This window comes from Branchiostoma floridae, chromosome 11 (genome assembly GCF_000003815.2).
Source record: "Branchiostoma floridae strain S238N-H82 chromosome 11, Bfl_VNyyK, whole genome shotgun sequence".
In the NCBI taxonomy this organism is placed as follows: domain Eukaryota; kingdom Metazoa; phylum Chordata; class Leptocardii; order Amphioxiformes; family Branchiostomatidae; genus Branchiostoma; species Branchiostoma floridae.
The window spans coordinates 14,562,921-14,585,039 of record NC_049989.1 but is presented as its reverse complement, the minus strand read 5'-3'; the positions used below and the strand labels follow the sequence as shown (position 1 = coordinate 14,585,039).

General features: G+C 40.5%; 1 protein-coding gene across 7 annotated transcripts in view; it reads right to left on the bottom strand.

The window, feature by feature from the left end:
* Nucleotides 1-2,429: 2,429 nt before the first annotated feature.
* LOC118425547 (rab GTPase-binding effector protein 1-like) overlaps nt 2,430-22,119 on the bottom strand; it is a 30,281-nt gene continuing 10,591 nt past the window's right edge. Inside the window, exons 8-25 of one of the 7 annotated variants that reach the window (XM_035834465.1) lie at nt 21,839-21,974; nt 20,910-21,068; nt 20,431-20,531; nt 19,491-19,664; nt 18,040-18,996; nt 17,489-17,644; nt 16,108-16,426; nt 15,270-15,400; nt 14,514-14,735; nt 13,228-13,326; nt 10,269-10,307; nt 9,703-9,804; nt 8,727-8,916; nt 7,749-7,804; nt 7,335-7,445; nt 6,665-6,781; nt 5,818-5,934; nt 2,430-5,316 (exon numbers count right to left, since the gene is read on the bottom strand). In XM_035834465.1, the coding sequence (XP_035690358.1) occupies nt 5,152-5,316; nt 5,818-5,934; nt 6,665-6,781; nt 7,335-7,445; nt 7,749-7,804; nt 8,727-8,916; nt 9,703-9,804; nt 10,269-10,307; nt 13,228-13,326; nt 14,514-14,735; nt 15,270-15,400; nt 16,108-16,426; nt 17,489-17,644; nt 18,040-18,996; nt 19,491-19,664; nt 20,431-20,531; nt 20,910-21,068; nt 21,839-21,974 (3,351 nt within the window). In that variant the 3' untranslated portion in view covers nt 2,430-5,151. The remainder of the gene's footprint in view (nt 5,317-5,817; nt 5,935-6,664; nt 6,782-7,334; nt 7,446-7,748; nt 7,805-8,726; nt 8,917-9,702; nt 9,805-10,268; nt 10,308-13,227; nt 13,327-14,513; nt 14,736-15,269; nt 15,401-16,107; nt 16,427-17,488; nt 17,645-18,039; nt 18,997-19,490; nt 19,665-20,430; nt 20,532-20,909; nt 21,069-21,838; nt 21,975-22,119) is intronic. The other 6 variants (XM_035834466.1, XM_035834467.1, XM_035834468.1 and 3 more) reach the window with 6 other exon arrangements.

Below are 22,119 nucleotides of genomic sequence, written 5' to 3'. Positions count from 1 at the left end.
ATTAAACAGTTATCTCTGTAGTGTAAATAGTCACTATATTAGAGAAAGGTACTCCTGGGTTGGAAAAGTTTTGATTTATACTTTTTACTGAAAACTACGTAATAGTAGCCTGGGTACTATCCGGAAAGTAGTTCGCTCCGACGTTCATTATACACTATATACAGTTGCTTCTCTGCTGTTCCGTTTGGGGACCTTCACCATCTCAACGTCTGGAATCGTCCAAATTTTGGACGCAGGCGCTGATTGGTCGCTACGCATGACCGAATTATGGAAAAGATTCAAGCGCTCGTTCGAACAGGCGTTTCAATACCGGACAAGTCCTCCGTCTGCTTGCGGGAGGGCTGTTGTCATTGAACGAGTGCTCTAGAACCTTAGTTCTTTGATTCGCTCATTAATTGACATTAGCACCAAATGGTTTGAATGTGCATGTCTCCAGACGGATAGCAGAAGCAAACAGAGGAACAAACTACTATCCGGATGGTACCCAGGCTAACATACGAGGAATTAGGATTATCAATTTGTCAGCTTGTCTCTTCAGCAACCACAGTACCACAAACACATAGTTAAACAGTTTACAGAACTACTGGTAGTCAATATGTAGTCAGAATGGAGGCTATGTAAAGTTTACATTCAGTAGTGCCTTAGAGTGTTCACTGCAGACCCAAAAAGGATGCTGCCATTAACCATTAACTATCTAAGGGTGCCATTTTGCACCCAATTTTATGGCTTATCTTGGAAGTTGGGACACAATGGGTTACATTTTGGAACATAATAATGTAAGACTTAGTATGGTTGGGAGCACTGCCATTCTTAGGATAGACAAGCACTTAAAAAATGTCAAATCAATGATTTGATAGAAATAGTGTCTGTTTTGTCATTCATATCTGCAGTGTACAGAGAGTTTTAGTCTTCCTCTAGATTAAGAATGGACATATGTTGTAGTATGTCAATAACGTATTAGTTTTAAGGCCTTACAATTGTTAGCAATGTGTACATGTCATACAAATAAGGTATCAAGTCATGGGACTTGTATAGTTATGTTCATTCATTTTCATACTTGTATTACAACATATATCCAATATAGTTATCACAACAAGCCAAGAAGACTACGTAGAATGATACAATGTACATGAGTGTACATGTGAGTGAATCTGTGTTTAACTTGTGTCAAACTTGGTCTCACTATCTTGCTGCTGCATTGGCATATGGAAATTATGATATTACATAAGAATGTTTCTAAGAATGCATGTTGATAGATATCAAAGCAGCTTTTATACCTTGTGAATATATATTCATATAGAAACAATGGAATATAGGACAAAACATGGTAGTCTGTTACGACTTTGCACGTCATACAAAATCGGAAACTATAAAGTAAAGAATGAGAGCAATGTATACAAGGACATTTAGATGACATTCATAAATTTCCATGTCATGTATTTACAGGGTGTCTCTTTTCATATATTATGTAGAACTTTGTTTCCCAAGGGATGTCATTTTCAGTAATACATTTAACCTCCTCTCTGCTAAGGTTGCCTTTTAGTAACAAATTTTTGTAGGTTAATGGTTTGGGTAGCAAAGAGGAGGTTAATTGAATCTAGTAACACAAAGCTTAAATATGTTATTAGGTGCTGAGACTTTTTTATACATTGTATTTGGATGATGCACAATTTTAAATACTTTTCAATATTATCAGGTATATTTTCAGGTGCATGTTGTATTATGTGCAGGCAGTAACAATGTAATATTCTATGTAAATACATGATATCAATGAATATGTGTATGTTAAGGCATGAGATATTGTTTCTTGCAGGTTTTCATTTCAAACATTATTTAGTGTTTAATGTAGTGTTACATTTTATTTTCTGAAAGTTTCCTTTTTTTATTCAATCTTAAGGTATATTTTTGTAGAAATAGATGGACTTTTTTTAGTGTTTTCTGTTTTTAGTTTTCAGTTGAAGAATCGTCATGGAAATAAAACTACCAACAAGATTGGTACAAGATTGAACTTGTTTTGCTGTACTTAATAGTGGCATTTGGAGCAATTTTGTTCTAGTCTTAAAAGACCTGTCCTATATTCAAGCCCGCATGAGCTGCGTATTGACATTATGTTGGCTTAGGTTAAGTTTGAGGAGTAGTATTTTATTTTAGCTAGTTAGAAAACCAAGTTGCACAATAATGAGTCAAGTACATTTAGATATAACTTCTTCCCTGCAAAATTCAATCTTTAGCAGGCGTCATAGTCTGATGGCTAAAGACTTCATTCATACAAGTTTACCTAAGCCAAAGAAATGTCAATACACAACTTGTACGGACTTGAATATAGATAGGTGCATAAGTGTGAACAAGGTCTTGGAAAGAATTTAAAGATCATATATTTTTTCAAAAAATCAAGGTATATACATTATTGATAACACCACACAGACAGGCTAGGTTGGATCTTTATTACTCCAACAGTACAACATAATTTCTATTAAATGCGTAATATGGTAAAGCTTTATCTTTGATATTATATGTACAAGATTGCTTTACATTGTGCAAAGAAAGCTCGACAAAGATGTTGCATTCCTCCAAATTACATTCACTTGCAATTACCTACATTTGTATACTTACATGTACATTTATATCATTATGAATCTAGTGGCAAAAACTATTTGAGGGCTTCTTTTACTTATAGTCTTACATTAGCCCAGAAATGTAAAATATTGGAAGTTAAAGAAGCTCTCAGACAGTTACTATGGCTATTTGAAAGCTACATTTTGTATCTGATGAAGAAAAGTGATTATTTCAGTGTTCAAAAGTACAAGATACAAAAAAGTACATGATTCAAAGCTTGGGCCTAAATAGCAGTACTACTAACATGTATGTTACGTGTCGCATATTTTTCCAAAACATGAGAGATATTTCGTACATGAAGTTATGCCAAATAGACAAGCAACTGGAGATGATTTTGGAATGCTATTTGGCATATGAAATGGAAAATGTGTGTTTCTGTAATAATGATAAATTAAAGGCATGACTTGGATCCTACATTAAAATATTGCATTTAATAAAGATAAATAAAGCACAAATGTGAGTCATTGCATATTCCAACAAATCTAAGTTACATCTTAGGAGTAACATTAAATTAAATGTTAACTTCAAGCAAATTTACAACATATACATTGGAACTACAGCTTCACTTTCTTTGACCAATAAAATTATGTGAACTTTCCTTATATTACAGGACTGGAAGGTACTGGGTTCTTAAATGGTGTCTTAGATAATCAAAAAACTTTTTACTCTTAAACACAATAAGCAGTTAATACAAATGAAACCTCCAACTGAAGATGTACTAGTTGGTAATTACAATGGCTGACCAATGAAAAAATAAGCGGATGTCACAAAAAAGGCGTTTTAACCCCCTACACCCAGTTTGACTTAAAGTTTCTTTCTTGTTAAACATCAAAACCCTTATCAAAGGAAAAGGCCCTTAAAAGTTATCTTACCAAGGAGAAACAAAACGGCAAGAAACCTCACTAACTTCATTGTGACAATACTAATTAACATTTTACAACATAGCAGCATACACAAAACCACAAAGTGCACTGAGCAAATGTTTGCACATCACTTACATGTCTAAAACTCATTTAACATCTCAGATAGCCTCTTTTGATTATACATATGAATATTATATTAAATAATATGCCTGAGTGATAACAGTCATTTTATCATATTCTAAACATCAAGTTTTTGTATCGTAAAAAGAGTACTATTTTATGCATGAAGATTCAAAACTACAGTGTCATACAGTTCAACAATGCAAAACTGAAAATGCATCAGGACATTACGAATTTTCATCATAATATTGATTGTACTATTATGCATGTGTAAGCTAAAGGGTATCTAGGGTTGGTGGTTCTTTACATAGCATTTTTCTATAAAACAGAAATGAGAAGAATAATATGCTGGAAGATGATTTTACAACGTGCTCATCACTAAGATGGCAAATCGAAAATTTAATGCCAGGTTTTTGCTAGGGTCTGTCGGGTGACCTTCAACAAGATCTTATTCCTATTAGGCCTTTGTGTTGTGATACATTTTCTTTTAATACTGGTCCTTCAAAAAGTTGGGCTTAGATACACTTAACTGGAGGCATGGTAAAAACAGTAGCAATGCTACATACATGTGTATACATACAATCATTTACTTGAAGGTACTATACCTTTGTAACATACTTAATTCTCTACAACACTTACAGTTAGTTAGACAGCTGCATGATGATATGATTTTCCAGTAAGAATTTGTTCCTAACAGGTTTCTTATAAAAGGTGTTGAATGTGACAGTGACAATGATACTAGCATTTACGATACAAAAAAGCAACATGTACATTTTAATTCACAGCTAACAGGAGCGCTTTGGGCCAACAGCAAGGGTTACAACAAGAAATGAAGATAATGCAACTTAACATTAGATTTGTTTGATGGCTTACTATACACATTCTCAAGCATAGAAACTTTACTTATACTGGCATATATGTACTTTGCACTGCGTGAACATAGACTCTGGCATACATGTACATGTGTGATTTGTCGATGACTTGCTCCAATTCAGGGGTGCACATCTATTTGCATACTTTAATACTGTTTGCCTGCTCATATGTCGTAAGAATCGACAGGAGAATCCGTGACAACACAGAAAATATGGTAAGTGTAAAAATACTGTTAGAACACATTTCCTTCATGATGTTAACAGCTCGTACAGACCTTTCTAATAAGTAAGGTGTCTTACTTTTCTTGCTACCATCGCCTCATGAGATCTACTTTATTTCTCTCCTACCACCATTTATAAAAAGGCTTCAGAGTCGAGTTCAGGAATTGGTCAGAAAACGGGGTTCCATCATGTTTAGATGGGATATGGTCTCTCCAGAATAACACTTAAGACTTGTCCCTGTCTATATTGCAGGGTTACAGCTACATGTAGAATTTGGTACCGTTACACCCACTACCATTATCATACATGGAACAGAATTCTCTCCAACATATTTAGACTCAACAGGATGAACAACACTGCTCCATTTGAACTTTTTGTACCCCTATTCTAAAATCTCCTAACCTATATGCTAATGTAAAATATCTACACTACATGCACGTGTATTAGGGGGGAGGGGTCTAAGCAGTTGTGGGGGGTGTCGTGCTGAAGTAGGGGGCGGAATCATTGACCAGGATGGTGTAGCAAACATCACAGACTTTCGACGGCCTCATATTGGGGCCACTCTGGACGCTTTTGGACAGGCAATCGTTACAGAAGATCTTCCCACAATGTCTACAATGGTGCTGAAAAACAATAGAAAAAAACTTCTGATTTAGCTTGAAGGTTCATAATGTGTGGTAGAATTAATTCTAAAGAAGGTTCAAACTGAAATCATTTCCAACATGATGAGACAATGCAATTCAGAAGCTACTCAGGCTTCTGTCTTTTGATGTATCAGTCTAACTTCCTTGTTCTAAAAGGGACAAATACTTTCCCAAGAAATTGAAGAATGGTTCTGTTCAGTTAAAAATTTGGATACCATTTTCCCATTGTGTTGTAAATTGTGACTGAATACTGTTTCAGAAATCTAAATTGTTTTCCTTCAATGGTTTGTACAATGTATGTGTAGTCACAATAATTGTATAACCTTTACAAACCTTTACAAAACTATTTTGTTCTGGTAACTCGAGGCAACATTTCCTAGGAGCTAAAAAGATGCTTCTGAATGTTCTACTAGTGACACAATAACAGGTACAGTCATGTACTCCAAATCAACAAGTCAAGAAGAAAAGCTCCTGTCTTACCTTGGTAGCTTTTTTCTTTGGTTGAAACGGCTGCTTACACTGGTGACACCCCGTGGCGTCCTCCTCGTGCTGCCAGCGGACCTCGTTCTCCGACTGGCGGATGTTTTCCAACTGGACCTGAAGTTCAAGACAAATTACTTTCAACAACTCTGTTGCCACTTGACATCTTTAATTTCCTTCATACAAAATCAGCTGTGGTATTACATGTACCTAATAGTATGTACAGTCACTCCTGTCATTTGACTTTCTTCATCTGGTCTTCTACTCAAACACACACATTAGCATGGCAAAGCACTACGAACAAAGGACACACAGTTTAGTGTCATATGTACATGTATATGTGCACTTGTTTTTGGTGCTTATAAACCATTCATTCATTCATTCATTCATTACAGTTTGATATAATCTAAGCCTTAAGAGAAGGTCTGCCTCCGGCAACACAAAAATAAATCAAAACCTAGTGTATACTGTCTAGTACTATTACTAGACTCTTGTTTGTCTCTGCCCAAAGTGCCAGCAAGTTTCACAATGTATATGCTGTAGGGTCATCATCATCACATGTACAGTTAATGTAGCTTTTGACAAAACTTGCAGCTAGAAGTGCGAAGATTGCATGTAACAGGTCGTTCAGGGCAATATAACCAGCTGCTGCCGTGCCACATCCATGCTAATAAGATGGTGTGTTATCATGCTGATGGACAGTTATACCAGCCTTACAGATATGCTACAGCTACAACCTTTGCAATTTCTTGCTGGTAGATCTATGTCAACTTGAAGTTGAGCACATTTTTTTTTCAGATCAGATTTGTGCTAATAAAATAAGGTTAAAGGTTATAAAAGACCCCACCTGAAGTGACTGTGAGAGTTTGACAAAGTCCCTCTGTACAGCCTCACTGTTGTCCAGGTCTGCCTGCAGACCCTGGATCTTCACACGGAGGTCCCTCACCTCAGCTTCCAGCTTTGTCTGGACAGGATATCATCAATAAGGTTCAAAAATTTATCTTACCTCAGTTCAACAACACTGCAACTTACTTAGTTCTATGTTGTACAGTATCTATTTGGTGTATCTTTGGTTTTAAGTCTATATATTACATATTCTAATCACACAGATAGTGATTTCTTACTTTGTTTTGCACAACCTGTAAACTGCCTTTAAGCAGTTTTATAGAGAAAGCACAAGCTGTGTAAAACTGGACTGCAAGGTTTGATCCACTCAAGCTGGGAAGGGCCTCAACACTTTTTGATAAGTGCAAGTATACAGTAGAGGGATCTTTAACATGCTAAATGTGTGGTCCTCCTGCAACATTGGACCTGTGGTTTTAGGTTCTATTTGAGAAGACATTTCCACCTGAGTACAGTGAGGAAGTGTTAAGTGTCTTTACCAGTAGGCGAAAAACATGGGCCTGCAATGTATAGAGGACCAAACAGAAAATGCATTCCTGGCACCTTTTTGTTGTTGAAATAATCAGTAACAGTACTTCCTATCACCTGAAAGCTTGAAATTGATGTTTTCTAACCTTCAGGGCAGTCAGTTCCTCCACCTGTTGCTGAAGAGCTGTGATGACTTGTTTAGACTTCGTCTCTATGCTTTTCTTGGACTGTTGAAGTTCATTTAGTTTTGCCTCCAACTTGAAGAATGAAAACAAGATTTATTATTATGAACTCATAGATGCAATTATGTACAAGAAAATTGCAATAAATGTATTGTATATTTAGTAATAACACGGTGAGAATATTGTTTGTCCTTGTAATTATCAAGATACGGCAAAGCTGAACTTCGTTACCTTTTATTTGACTTACAAAATACTCTTACTAGAACTAGACTTAAAAATGGGAGTACATGTACCTACACATACACAGAATGTAGCTTTATCATCATAACTTTCTAACTGACTTCCAAATGTACATGTATAGAGCAGAAAATCACATACCTCAGTCTTTTCGGTCTTCTCCTTGTCATAGTCTGTTTTGATATTCTGTAATTTCACTGAAATGGAAGAAAAAACATAATATTGACCATAAATCTTGAATGCATGACAGAAAACTTGTAGATTCAGTGATAGAAATTGATAGATTACAGAGCTGAAGGCGGATGGCGGATGAAAATTTCTCACCATAAGCTACTTAATGGTAGCCTGGGTACCATCCGGATAGTATTTCGCTCCTATGTTCGCTTCTGCTATCCGTCTGGAGACTTGCACATTCAAACCGTTTGGTGCTAACGTCAGTTAACGAGCGAATCAAGGAATAGGTTCTAGAGCGCTTCAATGACAACAGGCCCTCCCACAAGCAGACGAAGAGCTTGTCCGGTGTTGGAACGCCTGTTCGGACGATTGCTTGAACCCATTCAATAATTCGCTCATATGTGGGGACCAATCAGTGCCTGCGTCCAAAATTTGGACGATTCCAGACGTTAAGATGGTCCGCGTTCCCAGACAGAAACACAGAGAAGCGACTGTATATAGTGTATAATGAATGTCAGAGCTAGAAGCGACTGTATATAGTATATATTAATGAACGCCGGAGTGAACTACTTTCTGGATGGTACCCAGGCTAAAGGTGGGGTCACACCTGCGTATATATTGAAGTCCGTATGAGGCGCACATGGGAGTATTTGCCTCCACCAGGCTCCACAGGTCGTTGTAAAAATAATAGAAATTGGACAAACGTAAACAGGTAACATGTCAGACGAGTTAACTGGGACGCTAACCATACTTCTCGGTCAGCTAACTCATCTGGCATGTTATGTATCTATATTTGTCCAATTTGTACCATTTTTCCTGCGACCTGTGGAGCCTGGTAGAGACTAAGACCTTCATACGCACCTCAAACGGACTTGAATATATACGCATGTGTGACCCCACCTTTACTTAATGGCGCCGATTGGCGCGTTACAGTATTTTCCTCACCCATCTCATCCCTTGCCACATCCAGATCAGAACTGAGGGTCTCCTCGATGTTGTCCTTGGCCACCTGCTCGGCCTTGACCCTGTCCTTCAGGAACATGATCTCACTCCGCAGTTTGTCCTCCATGTGTTCCGCTGACGTCTTCACCGTCAGGATGTTCTGTCGGTATCTGGATATCAGGGTCTGTAGCTCCTGTTGAAAAACAGAAAACCTTCTGTTATAAAAAATAAAAAATAAAAAAAACAGCTCAATATATGAAACAAGATTTCCAAAATCATCCTTGTGATGTTTGTGTTGATTCAATAGACTGATAGAAATATCATTTGTCCTGATACAAATATTCTAAATTTCACCAAGTACATTACAAGTTCGCCTGATTTGAAAACTAGATCTATATGAATGATTGTGTCTTTTTAATACTTCAAGGATGTCTAAGATAATGCACCAGTACATTGCTGTAAACGTTTGGCATTAAGAATTGTATTATTTCAAAATTATATAGCTTTCTAACTATCATATTGTAGCATTGTATTCATCATAGCTTTCAACTTTTCATCCAGATAGTTCCATAGTTTGGCAGTCCAAAGAAACTGTTACAACTGTTACTGATACTGTTACTGTTACTGTTACTGTAGAAGGACTTTGTGACTGTCTAGTAATTGAACAGTATAATGATGTGAGCTAGAGGAAAACCTTGTTCTATACTGAAAGGCTCTTAAATTAGGACCAAGTAGTGTAAAATCATTTATTTATTAAGCTTCACAGAAAAGTTCTGCAAGGTGTGGGCGACAGGATTAATACAATGTACGTCCATTACAGGACCCACACCTCCATAAACTAAAGAGAATGGGCAAAAAAAAGCTAAGTACTTAGCATAGAGATATTCTAACAAAATAACAGCAAATACAAATACAAAATAATACCAAAATAATTACAGGAACTGTACAAGAAACATAGAAAACACTGCAGCACTGTTACCTCCAGACCCTGTGGCATGACGAAGCCCTCACTCTGCTGCAGGGACTTGTGCAGGGTGTACTTCCCCTGCAGACTGTCATTCTCACGCTGCAGTCTCTGCAGCTGCAAACCGGTCAAAGGTTGGGATTACCACAAAGTCTTGTGAATGATTTCTCATATCATAAATCATCTCCAGGTACAAGCACTTTTTGTCATAAATATAATCACCCGGTTGTAGGCCTGGCGAACCTCCATACCGTATCAGCCACACAGTGATTTACATCATTCACCCGGACGGGAGACCTGGCGCATCCCCGTCTTGTAATTAGCCAGCGAAAGGGTATGTCACCCCGTCGTGTGCGAACATGTGTGAACATGTGTGATCACGTCGACCGATGATGATGATGATAATCATACTCCTTAGGCTAATGACATTCTAGCTACTCAAATTTGCCACTTAAAAATCAAGTTTTTCATAGCAATACAAACAACTACTAGTCATTTATATATAAAATCCCATGTACTTGATTGATAGCTGGATAATGTCATACATGCAAAAGTTGTACCTTACTGTCATCCAGACCTACCTCATTGTAAACTTGTTCTCTGGATTCAACCAGAAGTTTCTAAAAGTAGGAAATAAAGTCAATTATTGACAATGTGACAAGTATTTCTAACAACAAGCAATCTGAACAAATATTAATTAACAAAATATTGTTACAAAATTTACAAATTATACAAAACAGGCACATACCAAAAAACATAATTATAATAAATTCTTATTTAGAAAACTTGTTTTGTTTCAAAGAAGAACATAAGAATAGTTTTGTTTTATTTCATTCATTTATAATATTGCATTTCGTTCTAATAATGTTCATTTCATACCAGATTTCAACCATCATAGAAGCTTGAGCTATTTATCCAATACAAGTAGGCATGTATGAAAGAACACTACGTGACCCTGTATTGTCCTTGTGAACACTAGCGGCTGCCTTCTATGTTTACACACCCCTGGAGAGTAACCTTATCTCACAGCAAACAAACCACACAAAGGAGCCGGTAATGTTCAACTAGCTTGCACTTGCAGGGTAGCTGGGGTGTAAACCAAACTCCAACATGGCGCCCGAAGAATCTGGGTTCAGAAAGCAAATTCAGGAGGAGCTGACCTGCAGCATCTGTTTGGAGCTCTTCAAGCAGCCCAAGGCTCTTCCCTGCCAGCATACGTACTGCTACAACTGCCTGTTGGACTGTGCGAGACGGACCTCACCTTTGAAGTGTCCCAACTGCCGCTACGTCGTCAAGCTGTCACCCGAAGGTGTGGAGGGGCTGCCAGACAACCATCTCATCGCAAACCTGTGCGAAACTTTCCCCAAACAAGTCGTGTTGACGCCACCGACGTCCCTGACTAGTGCTGTTCAGGAGCAGGCGGAGACTAGCTGCGACCTTCACCAACAACACGACCTGTCGCTGTACTGTACGCAGTGCGACACCCCCGTCTGTCTGGAATGTCTGGATATCGGCCACGCCGGGCACGCCTTCACAACAATAAGACAAGCTGTGGAGCAGAGAGAAAGCGACATCTGGCAAATCGTCAGCGACAGTCGTCAGAAACTAGACGAGGACTCCCTCTCCCTTAAAGTCCTCAGGAGCATGGAGGCAGAAATAAGAAGCAGCAAGGAGAAAGCTGAGGCAGTAGTAGTTACACTCCTTCAAGATGTAGTCAAGAAGCTGGAAGAGAGCAAAGACAATTTGCTCTCCTCTATCAACAAGAACTTCCAGCAGAATATGAAAGCACTAGAAGCTTGTAAGGATGTGCTCCTTGTACAAATGGGTGACCTGTCTACCTCATGTATTGAAGTGGAACAAGCAGCAGGAAAAGGGCCTGCAGACTTCCTCCAACAGGGGAATAGTCTTCGTACAAAAATGAATGATTACAGGAAAGTGGACATTCCTACGCTGGAACCAAGTCCAACTTTTGAGCCTGGCTTTGATTCCAGTGAACTCGAACTTGGGAGGGTGAAGTTTTCTGACCCTCAAGAAATGGTCCAGGAAAAGGCTGTTGAACTTGAAGCAACGTCCTTGGTTGAAGTAGGTGAAAGTGATGAGGAGGAGAGGTCACGACAGGTCACGTTCGGCGGCTGGGGGCTGGGCTGTGGTAAATTCCAGCAGCAGGCTGGCATCACTGTGTCCAAGGTCGGTCAGGTATTCGTTCTGGACAGCTACAGCGTCCAAACGTTTGACCTTGAAGGTTCCTTCCTTTATGGGTTCTATACGAGCATCCCAGGCACAGATGTAGGGGTGATGATGCCACATGGAATAGCCACAGAGGGGGGCGGTGATCTCTGGATCGTCGGGACAGACTTGAGAACATCAGACTTCCTGGTGAAGTATTCTGACATGGGCCAGTTCCTGTTGAAAATCCCCCTACCAATACTTTGGTACCATTCACGCCAAGTCGCAGTGAACCATCACAGCGGGAACATACTGGTCACTGAGTATGACGGTAACAGTTCCAAAATCAAGATGTTCCAACCGAACGGTTATCCATGTGGAGAGATCAACCTCAACAGCAAAGAGATACAAATCCACGGACCACCCCACATGGCAACGGACATCCATGGTAACATTTTCGTTGTCGACTCTTACAAGAGCTGCATCTATAGTTTGGACCATTCTGGGAAGCTCCGCTGCAAGTTTGGCACATGGGGTCATGGAATAGGATATCTACACCTGCCTCATAACATCTGCACAGACAGCAATGGTAACGTCATCGTGGCAGAACATGGGAACACGCGATTGAAGCTTTTTGCCCCCGATGGTCAGCACTTGCACGATATCGACACAGACATGGAAGTCCCCTGGGTGGTGGCAGCGGGTCCCGAGGGGCAGCTGGTCGTGTCTGATGCCACTACGCATCTTGTGAAGATTCTCAAGGAGTACTGATTCCTTCTTATAGAGACAAATCATCTTTTATTGATCATTTATATACCCACTAACTGTCTTGGCAGCTAAAATTAGGAGCAGCTCAATGTAAACTGATGCGCAGCGCAGAAGAAAAGCTGATCCACAGAACTTTGCAAGAGAACTGTCATCTAACAGGTTTGGCTTATGACACAGAAACCGTCCTTCTAGAATAAGACTGTTTAGCCACAGTCTATGCTGTAGGGCTGATGTCAACTTTGTTGGATTTTACTATCATAAAGGTTAATATTGACAGACTGAGGCCATATAGTACATATAGTATACACATGACTTTGTACTGTAACCACTTCCCCAGTCTGTTATACATGTAGTAGTTTTTGTACATCTTATATAAGAATGCATTTATTGATATTCGCTAGTTACAAGTACCTTGAAGTTCGAGGTTTTCTTTCAAGGAGAGTATTTGGAAAACAACCTCAAGACAAAACTAAAACAAGGCAAACCTCAGTTTTGTACATGACAGCTAAATATGTACATGTACAACATAGAGAGCACAACCTTTAAGAAGCTGCATACTCAGATATTTTAAGCTCAAGTTTTAAGAAGTTGCACGTAATTCCTTACCATTTGTTCTGTGGTGTCATTCTGCCACCTGAGGAACTGTTGTCTTACATCTGTCAAGAACTTCTCCGACTCCTCGTGTTTGAAGGTGAAGTAGGTCAGCTGGACAGAGAAGACAAAATTAAAGAAACTATCGCTTTTGAACCTGGCACTTGGTATTCTTGATATCTACCTTACTTTGTAGGGTATACTTAGTACTGTGGTAATCATTCTAGTATCATATTACATACAATTGCAAACTGACTGCAAGAGAAAATAAAGAGTGTAAAATACACTTTCTGACAGCTAAACAGTAAGTTAATAAATTTAAAAGTAAAAATAGCAACTTAACTGCCTACACAATAGCCTGCCGGTGGGTACCATCCAGAAAGTAGTTCCCTCTGGCATTCATTATATACTATATACAGTTGCTTCTAGCTCTGATGTTCACTGTAACAGTTATATACTATATACAGTCGCTTCTCTGCTGTTCTGTCTGGGAGCCCTGACCATCTTAACGTCTGGAATCGTCCAAATTTTGGACGCAGGCGCTGATTGGTCCCTACACATGAGTGAATTATGGAATGGGTTCTAGCGCTCATTCAACAGGTGTCCAACAACAAAAAAGCCCTCCATCCCCTTGGGCATGCAGTCGCCGGCCTGTTGACATCAAAAGAGTGCTCTAGAACCCATTCCTTGTTTCATTCATTAACTGACATTACCACCAAACGGTTTGAATGTGCAGGTCTCCAGACAGATAGCAGAAGCAAACATGGGAGCAAACTACTATCCAGATGGTACTCAGGCTACCTTCACAATGCATTGCACACTTCTTGTGATGATTTTTCTGGCAAATGATAAGAGAAAGACCAGAAAGAGCAAGGACAAAAATGACTTTCTGTGCAAAACAGAAAATTTTGAGTCTTTCTTTTCGCCCAGAGTAAGGCTGTTATGTACAGAAAATAGACCATAAAAAGACATTCAGTCCCCAACCGGCTAATCCATATGTATGGGGACCCTGCTATCTGAAGGGCCACCCCCGATACTGTGAGCGTCGCCACAAACTAGCTGTCAGCCAATCAGAAAATAGCCTTTCAGTTTTCAAAAGGGATCTCGCAAAGGCCTGATGGGCGCTGATTGCCTGGTTCCCATATAAGGGTAAGCTCATTAATATTTATAAGCAGGGCGGTCAGTAACCGGGGGTGGCCCTTCAGATAGCAGGGTCCCCACATAGGCGATGCCGGTTGAGGACCGTGCGTAGGAGGATGTTTAATGTTAATGTTAGAAATAGTCAAATAAACCGCACTCACTTGCTGTTGAGCATCCTGCCCAGCGTTTTTCACACTCTCCTCCAACTCCTCCATGTTCTTTTCTCTCTTTTCCCTGTTCTTCTGCTCTCGCTCCAGGTCAGACTGAAGTTTGGCCATGGTGTCGCGGACGTCCTTCTCGCTCTCCTGTACATTCTGCAGCTGTTGTTCGTAGTTACTACACATGTCACACGGACGGCCAAGTTTTTCTCTGGCAGCCTTCACCTGAAATATGAGTAAAACATGGTTAAAGCCATTCAATGGCCTCATCAGGAAACATTTTGATACATACAGGTAACCCAATGCAAAGCTTGATTCAAGTTAGCACTGTTGCATTGCCATTGGAGTCTGTCTTTGTAACTGTGAAGGTTCTTAACGTGCTACCCCTTTACACAATGGATACATTTACAAGACATGTCATGTAAATATATTATACATACAGCATACAGCACAGTAGGTACATTAATGCTAAAACTCACATATCCCCTTCAGCATGGATTTGCTCTGATTTCACTTTCTCTTTGCTGACCATAATAATCATCAGATAGCATGCAATTATCAAGTTGACCAAAAGTATAGCTGCATGTCTGTCAAATATTTGCATTTTCATGTTTTTATTTTGCATTTCTACATTTTGATGGATACAAAATGTATTAGTGGGGCTATGGGATCTGTCTATATTTTGGCCCCAAAAGACTCATTAGTAGGGAAATGTTTATCATTCTTTCACCAACTATGCCTTAATAAAGTTAACCCTACCTCCTGTTGTAGCCACTCCCACTCCTTATCACTGACCAGTCTCTTCCCCACCATGGAGGCTGAAGGTTCACTACTGGAGGCCTTCGCAGCCGCTACCAACGTCTGGACCTCCTCGTTCTCAGGGGTTTGGGCTGCACAACAAAATTATGGTGATAAGACAGATAAGACAAGGAGAGCAACTTTTTAACAATATTGACATTGTCTTATCAATGGGCCACAATCTCATATTTGGATGAACAAACCAGTAAGCTATTGAGTAACGTGTCACTGAATAAAGAGACTCTTTTTACACAACCATAATGATTGTTTTATTTCATCAGCATAGATGTAAACTGTAATTCTGTAACAATACTTTAAGCAGTGATACCTTGTGCTGCAGTTCAATGGGAACAAGTCAGAATCACCCTGAAGAAGGTGACAGAATGATGGCCACCAAAATGTTGGTGGAATAAAGCAATGGTTGTGTAAAAAGGTGTCTTAGTACTGACAGAATCCTAATATCAATCACAGTTTTGTGGAAGAATGACTGAGTTAGTGAAAGAATCGCCAAAAAATTGGTTAAGTTGAAAATGACATTGTGACCATGTTGGAAGGGGAATTTCAGCACTTTGTTTTGTGATGCTTTCATATAGTCCACTCTTGTCTTTTATTTTTAAATGTAGGATCATAACAAATATGCTCATCATTACAAGTGATAAGGAAGCTTTCAAATGCATAATACTATATATTATTAATACCAATTGGTAGAGTGATCATTGTGGAAATATGATTCATCAAATTCAGGTTTCCGACCTTTTGTGTCAAGCAATTGTTAGTAAGTTTTACACAAATCTCTCACCTGTGATTGCTTTCTGCTGTGCTTCCGTTAGCGTGAAGCTCAGCTGAGACACCCTGTCCTCGTCTCCGCTCACAAACGGCCCAAACTCCTCCGAACTCTGCGACGATGCCAGGTTCTCCGCAGACTTGGGTCTCTCCAACAGCGACATACTGCCGACATTGAGCGTGTCCCCTTCTATACAGGAGCTGGACTGAGTTCTCCTGATTATGGCCTCCTCAGTTGAAGGACTATGTGCTGATTCTTCTGACTTCTGTGTGCTGATAGAAGCTGTGGAAGACCTCGCTGAGGAACTTCCCAAGGAGGTTTTACTACTGGATAACTGAGTACAGAAACAAACAATGTTTTTTACACAATTAGTACTTATTAAAGCATCACAAACAACAATGTAAAAAATAAAAATTGCATGTTATGCACAGAGCTTCAGCTTTTGATTTTTTTGCCATTTCACTAATTGTTTGGAAGCCCATTTTGTTAATTTTTGTTGCTAACTCTGTCTTTTTAAACTTACAAATCAAAGTACTATGTTTTCATCAATTTTACATAACGAATTTTGGGATGGATGGGGGGAATTTTTTTTCCGTCCAAACAAGCATATTTCCATTCCACGATGGAGGTACAGGTCCTGGAGACAACCCTGGTTCCGTGCATTGTAGGTAAATTGTACTCAAACATTATAAAGCATCCTAAGTCACAAATGATGTGATGAAACTATAAACAACACTATTTTAATACACTTTCTAAAAAATCTAGTAATCGGTTGTTTTGAAGCTCTCCCATCACCAAGGCAACTTGGGCCTTACATCTTTGACCTTTGTATCAAAGTGAAACACTATCTGCAATATCTTTGAGCTGTCTAGGCAATTTGACATTGGGGGAATTAATGTTCTGCACTGTTGGCAACGGAAACAACAGCAACTGTCAAGGACTCCAGGAAGAATAGTGTTATAATGTCACTAGCGGAGATCCTAATAAACCAAACAAACAAAACACCAGCTTCAACAAAATCCCAACTGTCACAGCATATTTTTGCCATCCTCCTACACACGGTTCCCAACAGCGCTTGCTTAGCGCCTATGTGGGGACCCTGCTATCTGAAGGGCTACCCCCGGTTACTGTGAGCGTCGCCACAAACCAGCTGTCAGCCAATCAGATAACAGCCTTTCAGTTTTCTAAAGGGATCTTGCAAAGGCCTGATTGGGCGCTGATTGGCTGGTTCCCATATAAGGGTAAGCTCATTAATATTTATAAGCAGGGTGGTCAGTAACCGGGGGTGGCCCTTCAGATAGCAGGGTCCCCACAAAGGCGATAGGCAAGCAATGTTGGGGACCGTGTGTAGGAGGATTTTTGCACCTCCACCAGAATGCTGAGCCATTGAGAATACCTTGGGCACAGCCTCTGGGCCGGACAGAAGCCTTTGGAGCCTTTTCTTTCTCATGGGGGGTGCTGGTGAGGGTGGCTCAGGTTTAACCTCTTTCATGTTGAGTTGGATGACAACTGCCGGTGGGGGGGGCTTGGGTTGGAACTCTTTAGAGGGCTCCTGTTAGTGTAGTAGACCATACATCTTTATCAATCTTAAACATCCGTATGTAACAAAGTCCTTGATTATCGAAATGGGATAAAGCCATGATTTTAGCATTTGTTCACATAGTACTGTGGACTGTACTATACTCCTATTGGTAATTGTAGAGTAGCTCCTAAGGACTGAAGAACCCAACAGGTTTGATCCTTCACCAAAAGCAAGACAACATGTAAAAGGTGGTAGATAAGCCAACAGGGAGACCAAACACTACAGGAGCATTGCTATTGAGAAAGAATTGTGGTCATGAATGTCTCCTGACAAACACGCACTCCAAAGGCAAGAGTCTTTCTTCCGAGAAACCAAAGCCAAGAGCCCAAGACAGACAGGACCACCAAGAACTTTGACATCTTCACCTCCATCGTTACCTCTTCCCCATCCTTCTCGGGCATTATGAACAGGAAATCCTTTTCCCAAGACTCGGACATTGCAAGGAGCTCATTCGCTTTCACTTCGTCGTCATCGAGTTCCGCTAGCTCCTCGTCGTAAAACGTGGAACCACCTCTAGGGACGAACATCTCCGAGAAGCTGTCCTGAAACTGTCGAACCCTCGCCGGGGGAGACGCTAGCCTGTCTCGTACCGAGTCGATCCCACTCTGAACTTTGGACATCACAAGGAGGCCGGGCTGAGAGAGACTTTTTTGAAGCCTGGTTCTAAAATCTTGTGCGGAGGGAAGATCTTCCTGTAGCTGGGGTAATGACGGCGAAGAAGACAGCTTGTCTCTGACGGAATCTAGTTTACTACTAACCTCAGCAACAACGTTGGGGTAGGAAAACTTCTCCTTCAGTTTGGATTCCTGAGGAGGAGTCTCTTGTCTTTCTGGGGAGGAAAGATCGTCTTCATATTCCACAGATGAGGAAGGGCTTGAGGGCTTCACTTTTGGAGGAGTCAAGGTTTCTTTGACTGTCTCTAGCTTGCTTTGGATTAGAGAAAGGACACTGGTTGTCGGGTATGACTTCCTACAGATATTGAGGTCATTCTGTGGGGTAGGAACTGATATTGGGCTGGTCTGACTTTCACTGTCATCTCTGGCTGGTTGGTCTGAACTAAATGGCACTTTGTGGGAGGAAAGATCTTCATAGCTATGAGTTAAAGTGGAAAGATTTGTCATATTTTGCACGGGGTGGGAATGCAGCTGACCTAAAGAGGAGGAACGATTCAAATGGTTGTGTTTGGCTGAGATTTCAACTGTTTCAGTTGGTGATGGGAGAACTTCGGCTAAAACTAAAGCTTTTTCAGACTCATTGACGTGTTGGGTTGGTAAGGAGAGGGCTTTATTTAATGCTACAGACTTTTGTTCTTCCCGTAACACCTGCAAGAGAAGAACAAATAGCCTTCTCACTAAACATTTCCTTCATAGCATAAGGGTTAGAATGGTGGAATGACACATGCAACACAAGACCAAAGATCATCTTTTCAACCTGCATTATCCAATTGCACTCCCTCGACAAATTGTACATCAACCGCTTCTCTTCAAGTGGTATAGGCGCATGTATTGTCGGGGGATTCAGGGACATCCACCATCCATGGTGCACAGTTTTGGAAAATTTTAGATTAATAATTTTGATTGTTCTAAGGTATCTTGAGGGGCAAAATCACTGTCATAGAGGTCACAGTTGGAGAGACCTTGCAGTATCCCTGGTCAATCAGAATTTCATGCTTGTCAGAGGATCTGGTCTACAGTGTAAGAGCGTCTAGTGCGTCCAATTTCTTGGTATCGTGTCCAAAAGATGCGTGGACGCATGCCTGACTATAAGCCTAGTTGTGTAAAAAAAGTCATATTTCCTGTAACAGTTGGTGCATTACCTGTGATTTAACTACTGCAGGTGGAGATAGACTACTCGTGGTCGTGGCCTGGCTCTTTACTTCCTGGGTGGGGGTGGAGGTGGCCGAACTATCGCTCTGCTCCCCCACCAGTTCTTTAGCGCGGGGCGTGCTCTGCAGAGGTGCAAGGAAAGTCGAGAAGAACTCCCTTTGTTGCTGGGGGACAGACAGAAGGAGAGAGGCACAGAGGGAGAGGCACACATTAGACACCACAGAAGGTGGGAGGATGACACGCCAGGTGTTCTGCAACAGGGGGTACAGTGTCAGGTACTGCACACAGGTAGGAAAGGTATTACTGTACTATTTACTGAGTGCTTGTGGCAAAAAGGGAAATGACAGGCCAGGTGTTACTAATCAAAAGTGTAATACAATGCACAAAAGTTTATCTTCCAAGTCAGTTTGGGGCTTATTAAAAGTCTTTGACAAGGATAATCTGTCATTAACACACATGAAGGAGACACAGCTATGTACAGAAATTAAAAAGCAATGACACAGATTTAAAAGAAATTTCAAAACATAACTTCTTGAAAATTGTAAATAAGGCTAACTGTTTTGAGTTAACATATCATGTGTCCATTGCCATTGATTCTATGTCAAACATGTCTGGCACATGGAAAATATATATGTTACTGCAAAATCACAGACACACAAAAAACAATACCTCCCTGTGAATAAGTAGCCTTAAATTTCCAATGACCCCATGACCTGGAATGACTGTCATTTCTGATGACTAGATTTACCACTTCTTAACTCTACTTCCTGTCGCTCATGGAAGTCTGACATGTGTGGAGAAACCATCTTTCCACTCAATTCCTGCCACTCTACTGAGTGTGTATTTGAATAACCAGTACACACTTGTAAGAATGCACACATCCGACACGCTGAAAGCAAAACTTTTGTTTACGAAGGCAACAAGCCATACCTGTTGCTGCTGCTGCAGTCTCTCCTGCTCATCTCTCATTTGCTGCAGCTGCTGGATCCTCTTCTGCTGTGCCTCCCGCTCTGCATCCTGCTTCTGCAGCTCTGCAGGTCAAACAGACATACAGGTCATGCAGGTTACCTTTGACCTGATGAGGATTGTGACCTTTGATCTATTAAGGACTTGGCCTTTGACATGTTAAGGGCTTGCCCATGAAACATATCTACAGCTTTGATACTTATGGATCCAATTTCTTCAGGGGTTTTCAGCTGCATGAGAAAAAGGATAATCAGAGACTTGTATTGACCATCAGCATGCCAATTTGATATTTTGCATACCATTATAGATATGCAAAAAATTGAGGTTTTCAGAGCAAAAACTTTCAAGAAGAATAACGTCTTGGACCTAAATTCCGCTTCAGATATACTAGCAGTAATAGAAATCTGTGAGACTCAGTATGAAATCCTTAAGAACAGCCTGACCTTGGACTTGTCGCTGTTGTTCCTCGCTGAGCACGCCGCTCATTCTCTTCAGGTCGGCCAACATCAGGCGCTGGGACTCCAGGAACTGGTCATTGGCCAGCTCCCACGTCTTCTTCAGCTCAGCGTGCTTTCTCTTCTCCTCCTCAAGGAGTCTGCAGACTAGGGTCAACGACATGCGGAAGATATTTCATTTTTCATTCTTATTTATTTAACCAAGAAAACACTCTGAGGCTACTGTCTGCTTTTCAGGTGCCCCTGGGCACATATACATACATTCACATAGTACATGTAGTATTTACATGTACAATGCATTGTTTTTTTAAGATAGCACAGGGCAAAGTTTTAGCCTTGTTGGAATCATTGACAGGATGGCTAGGTGGTCTGTATCTGTATCTGTACCTATATAGCCGATATAACAGCCATTGGGCGTAACACACCAGCTTCACAGGCACACGGCATGGCAACAGCTGGTTATATTACACCAAATGACCCCTCACACCTAACCTTTGTACATCAATCTGCAAGCATTCTTGGTCTTTTGTTTTAGGTTATTGATTTAGAACCTAAAGGTTCTGGGTTAGAATCTCTAGCAGACCCAATGTTGTGCCCTTGGGAAAGGCACTCGACACTTACTTCCCCACTCACTCGAGGTGACAATGGGTACCTAGTTCCAGTTAGTGACGGATCAGATGAAGAGCCAGAGGCCCAGGGTTTGACGAGACACACACCTTGAGCATGCTAAAGAACCCACCACACTAATAAAAAAGAATAGGGGTCCAAGCCCTATACAGTCCTATTTTTTTTTTATTCCTACAGTCTTATCTTACACAGCTTGTACTCACAATATGAAGCTGTTGTGTTCTGCTTACAGGCAGTTTACCGTTTGTGAAAAGTAAGCAAACAAACAAATCATGATGTAGTGTCCCTACCATCATGTAGCTCAGATCTGAGTTTGTCTGCATCCTCCTGTAGGACAGTCTTCTGTGTGTTGAGCACGGCCACGTACATCTCCAGGTCTGTCCGAGATGACTTCTCCACCTCCAGGTAGTGGTTCAACTCTCGAACCTAGAAATAATTTCACACAATCATACACTGTGTGATTACATATATACTCAATGCTATCTCTTAAACCCAGGAATAGATTGCAAACATATACTTTACACTTAATGCTTAGAGATTCAATTTAAACAGCAACAGAAATGTTTGATGA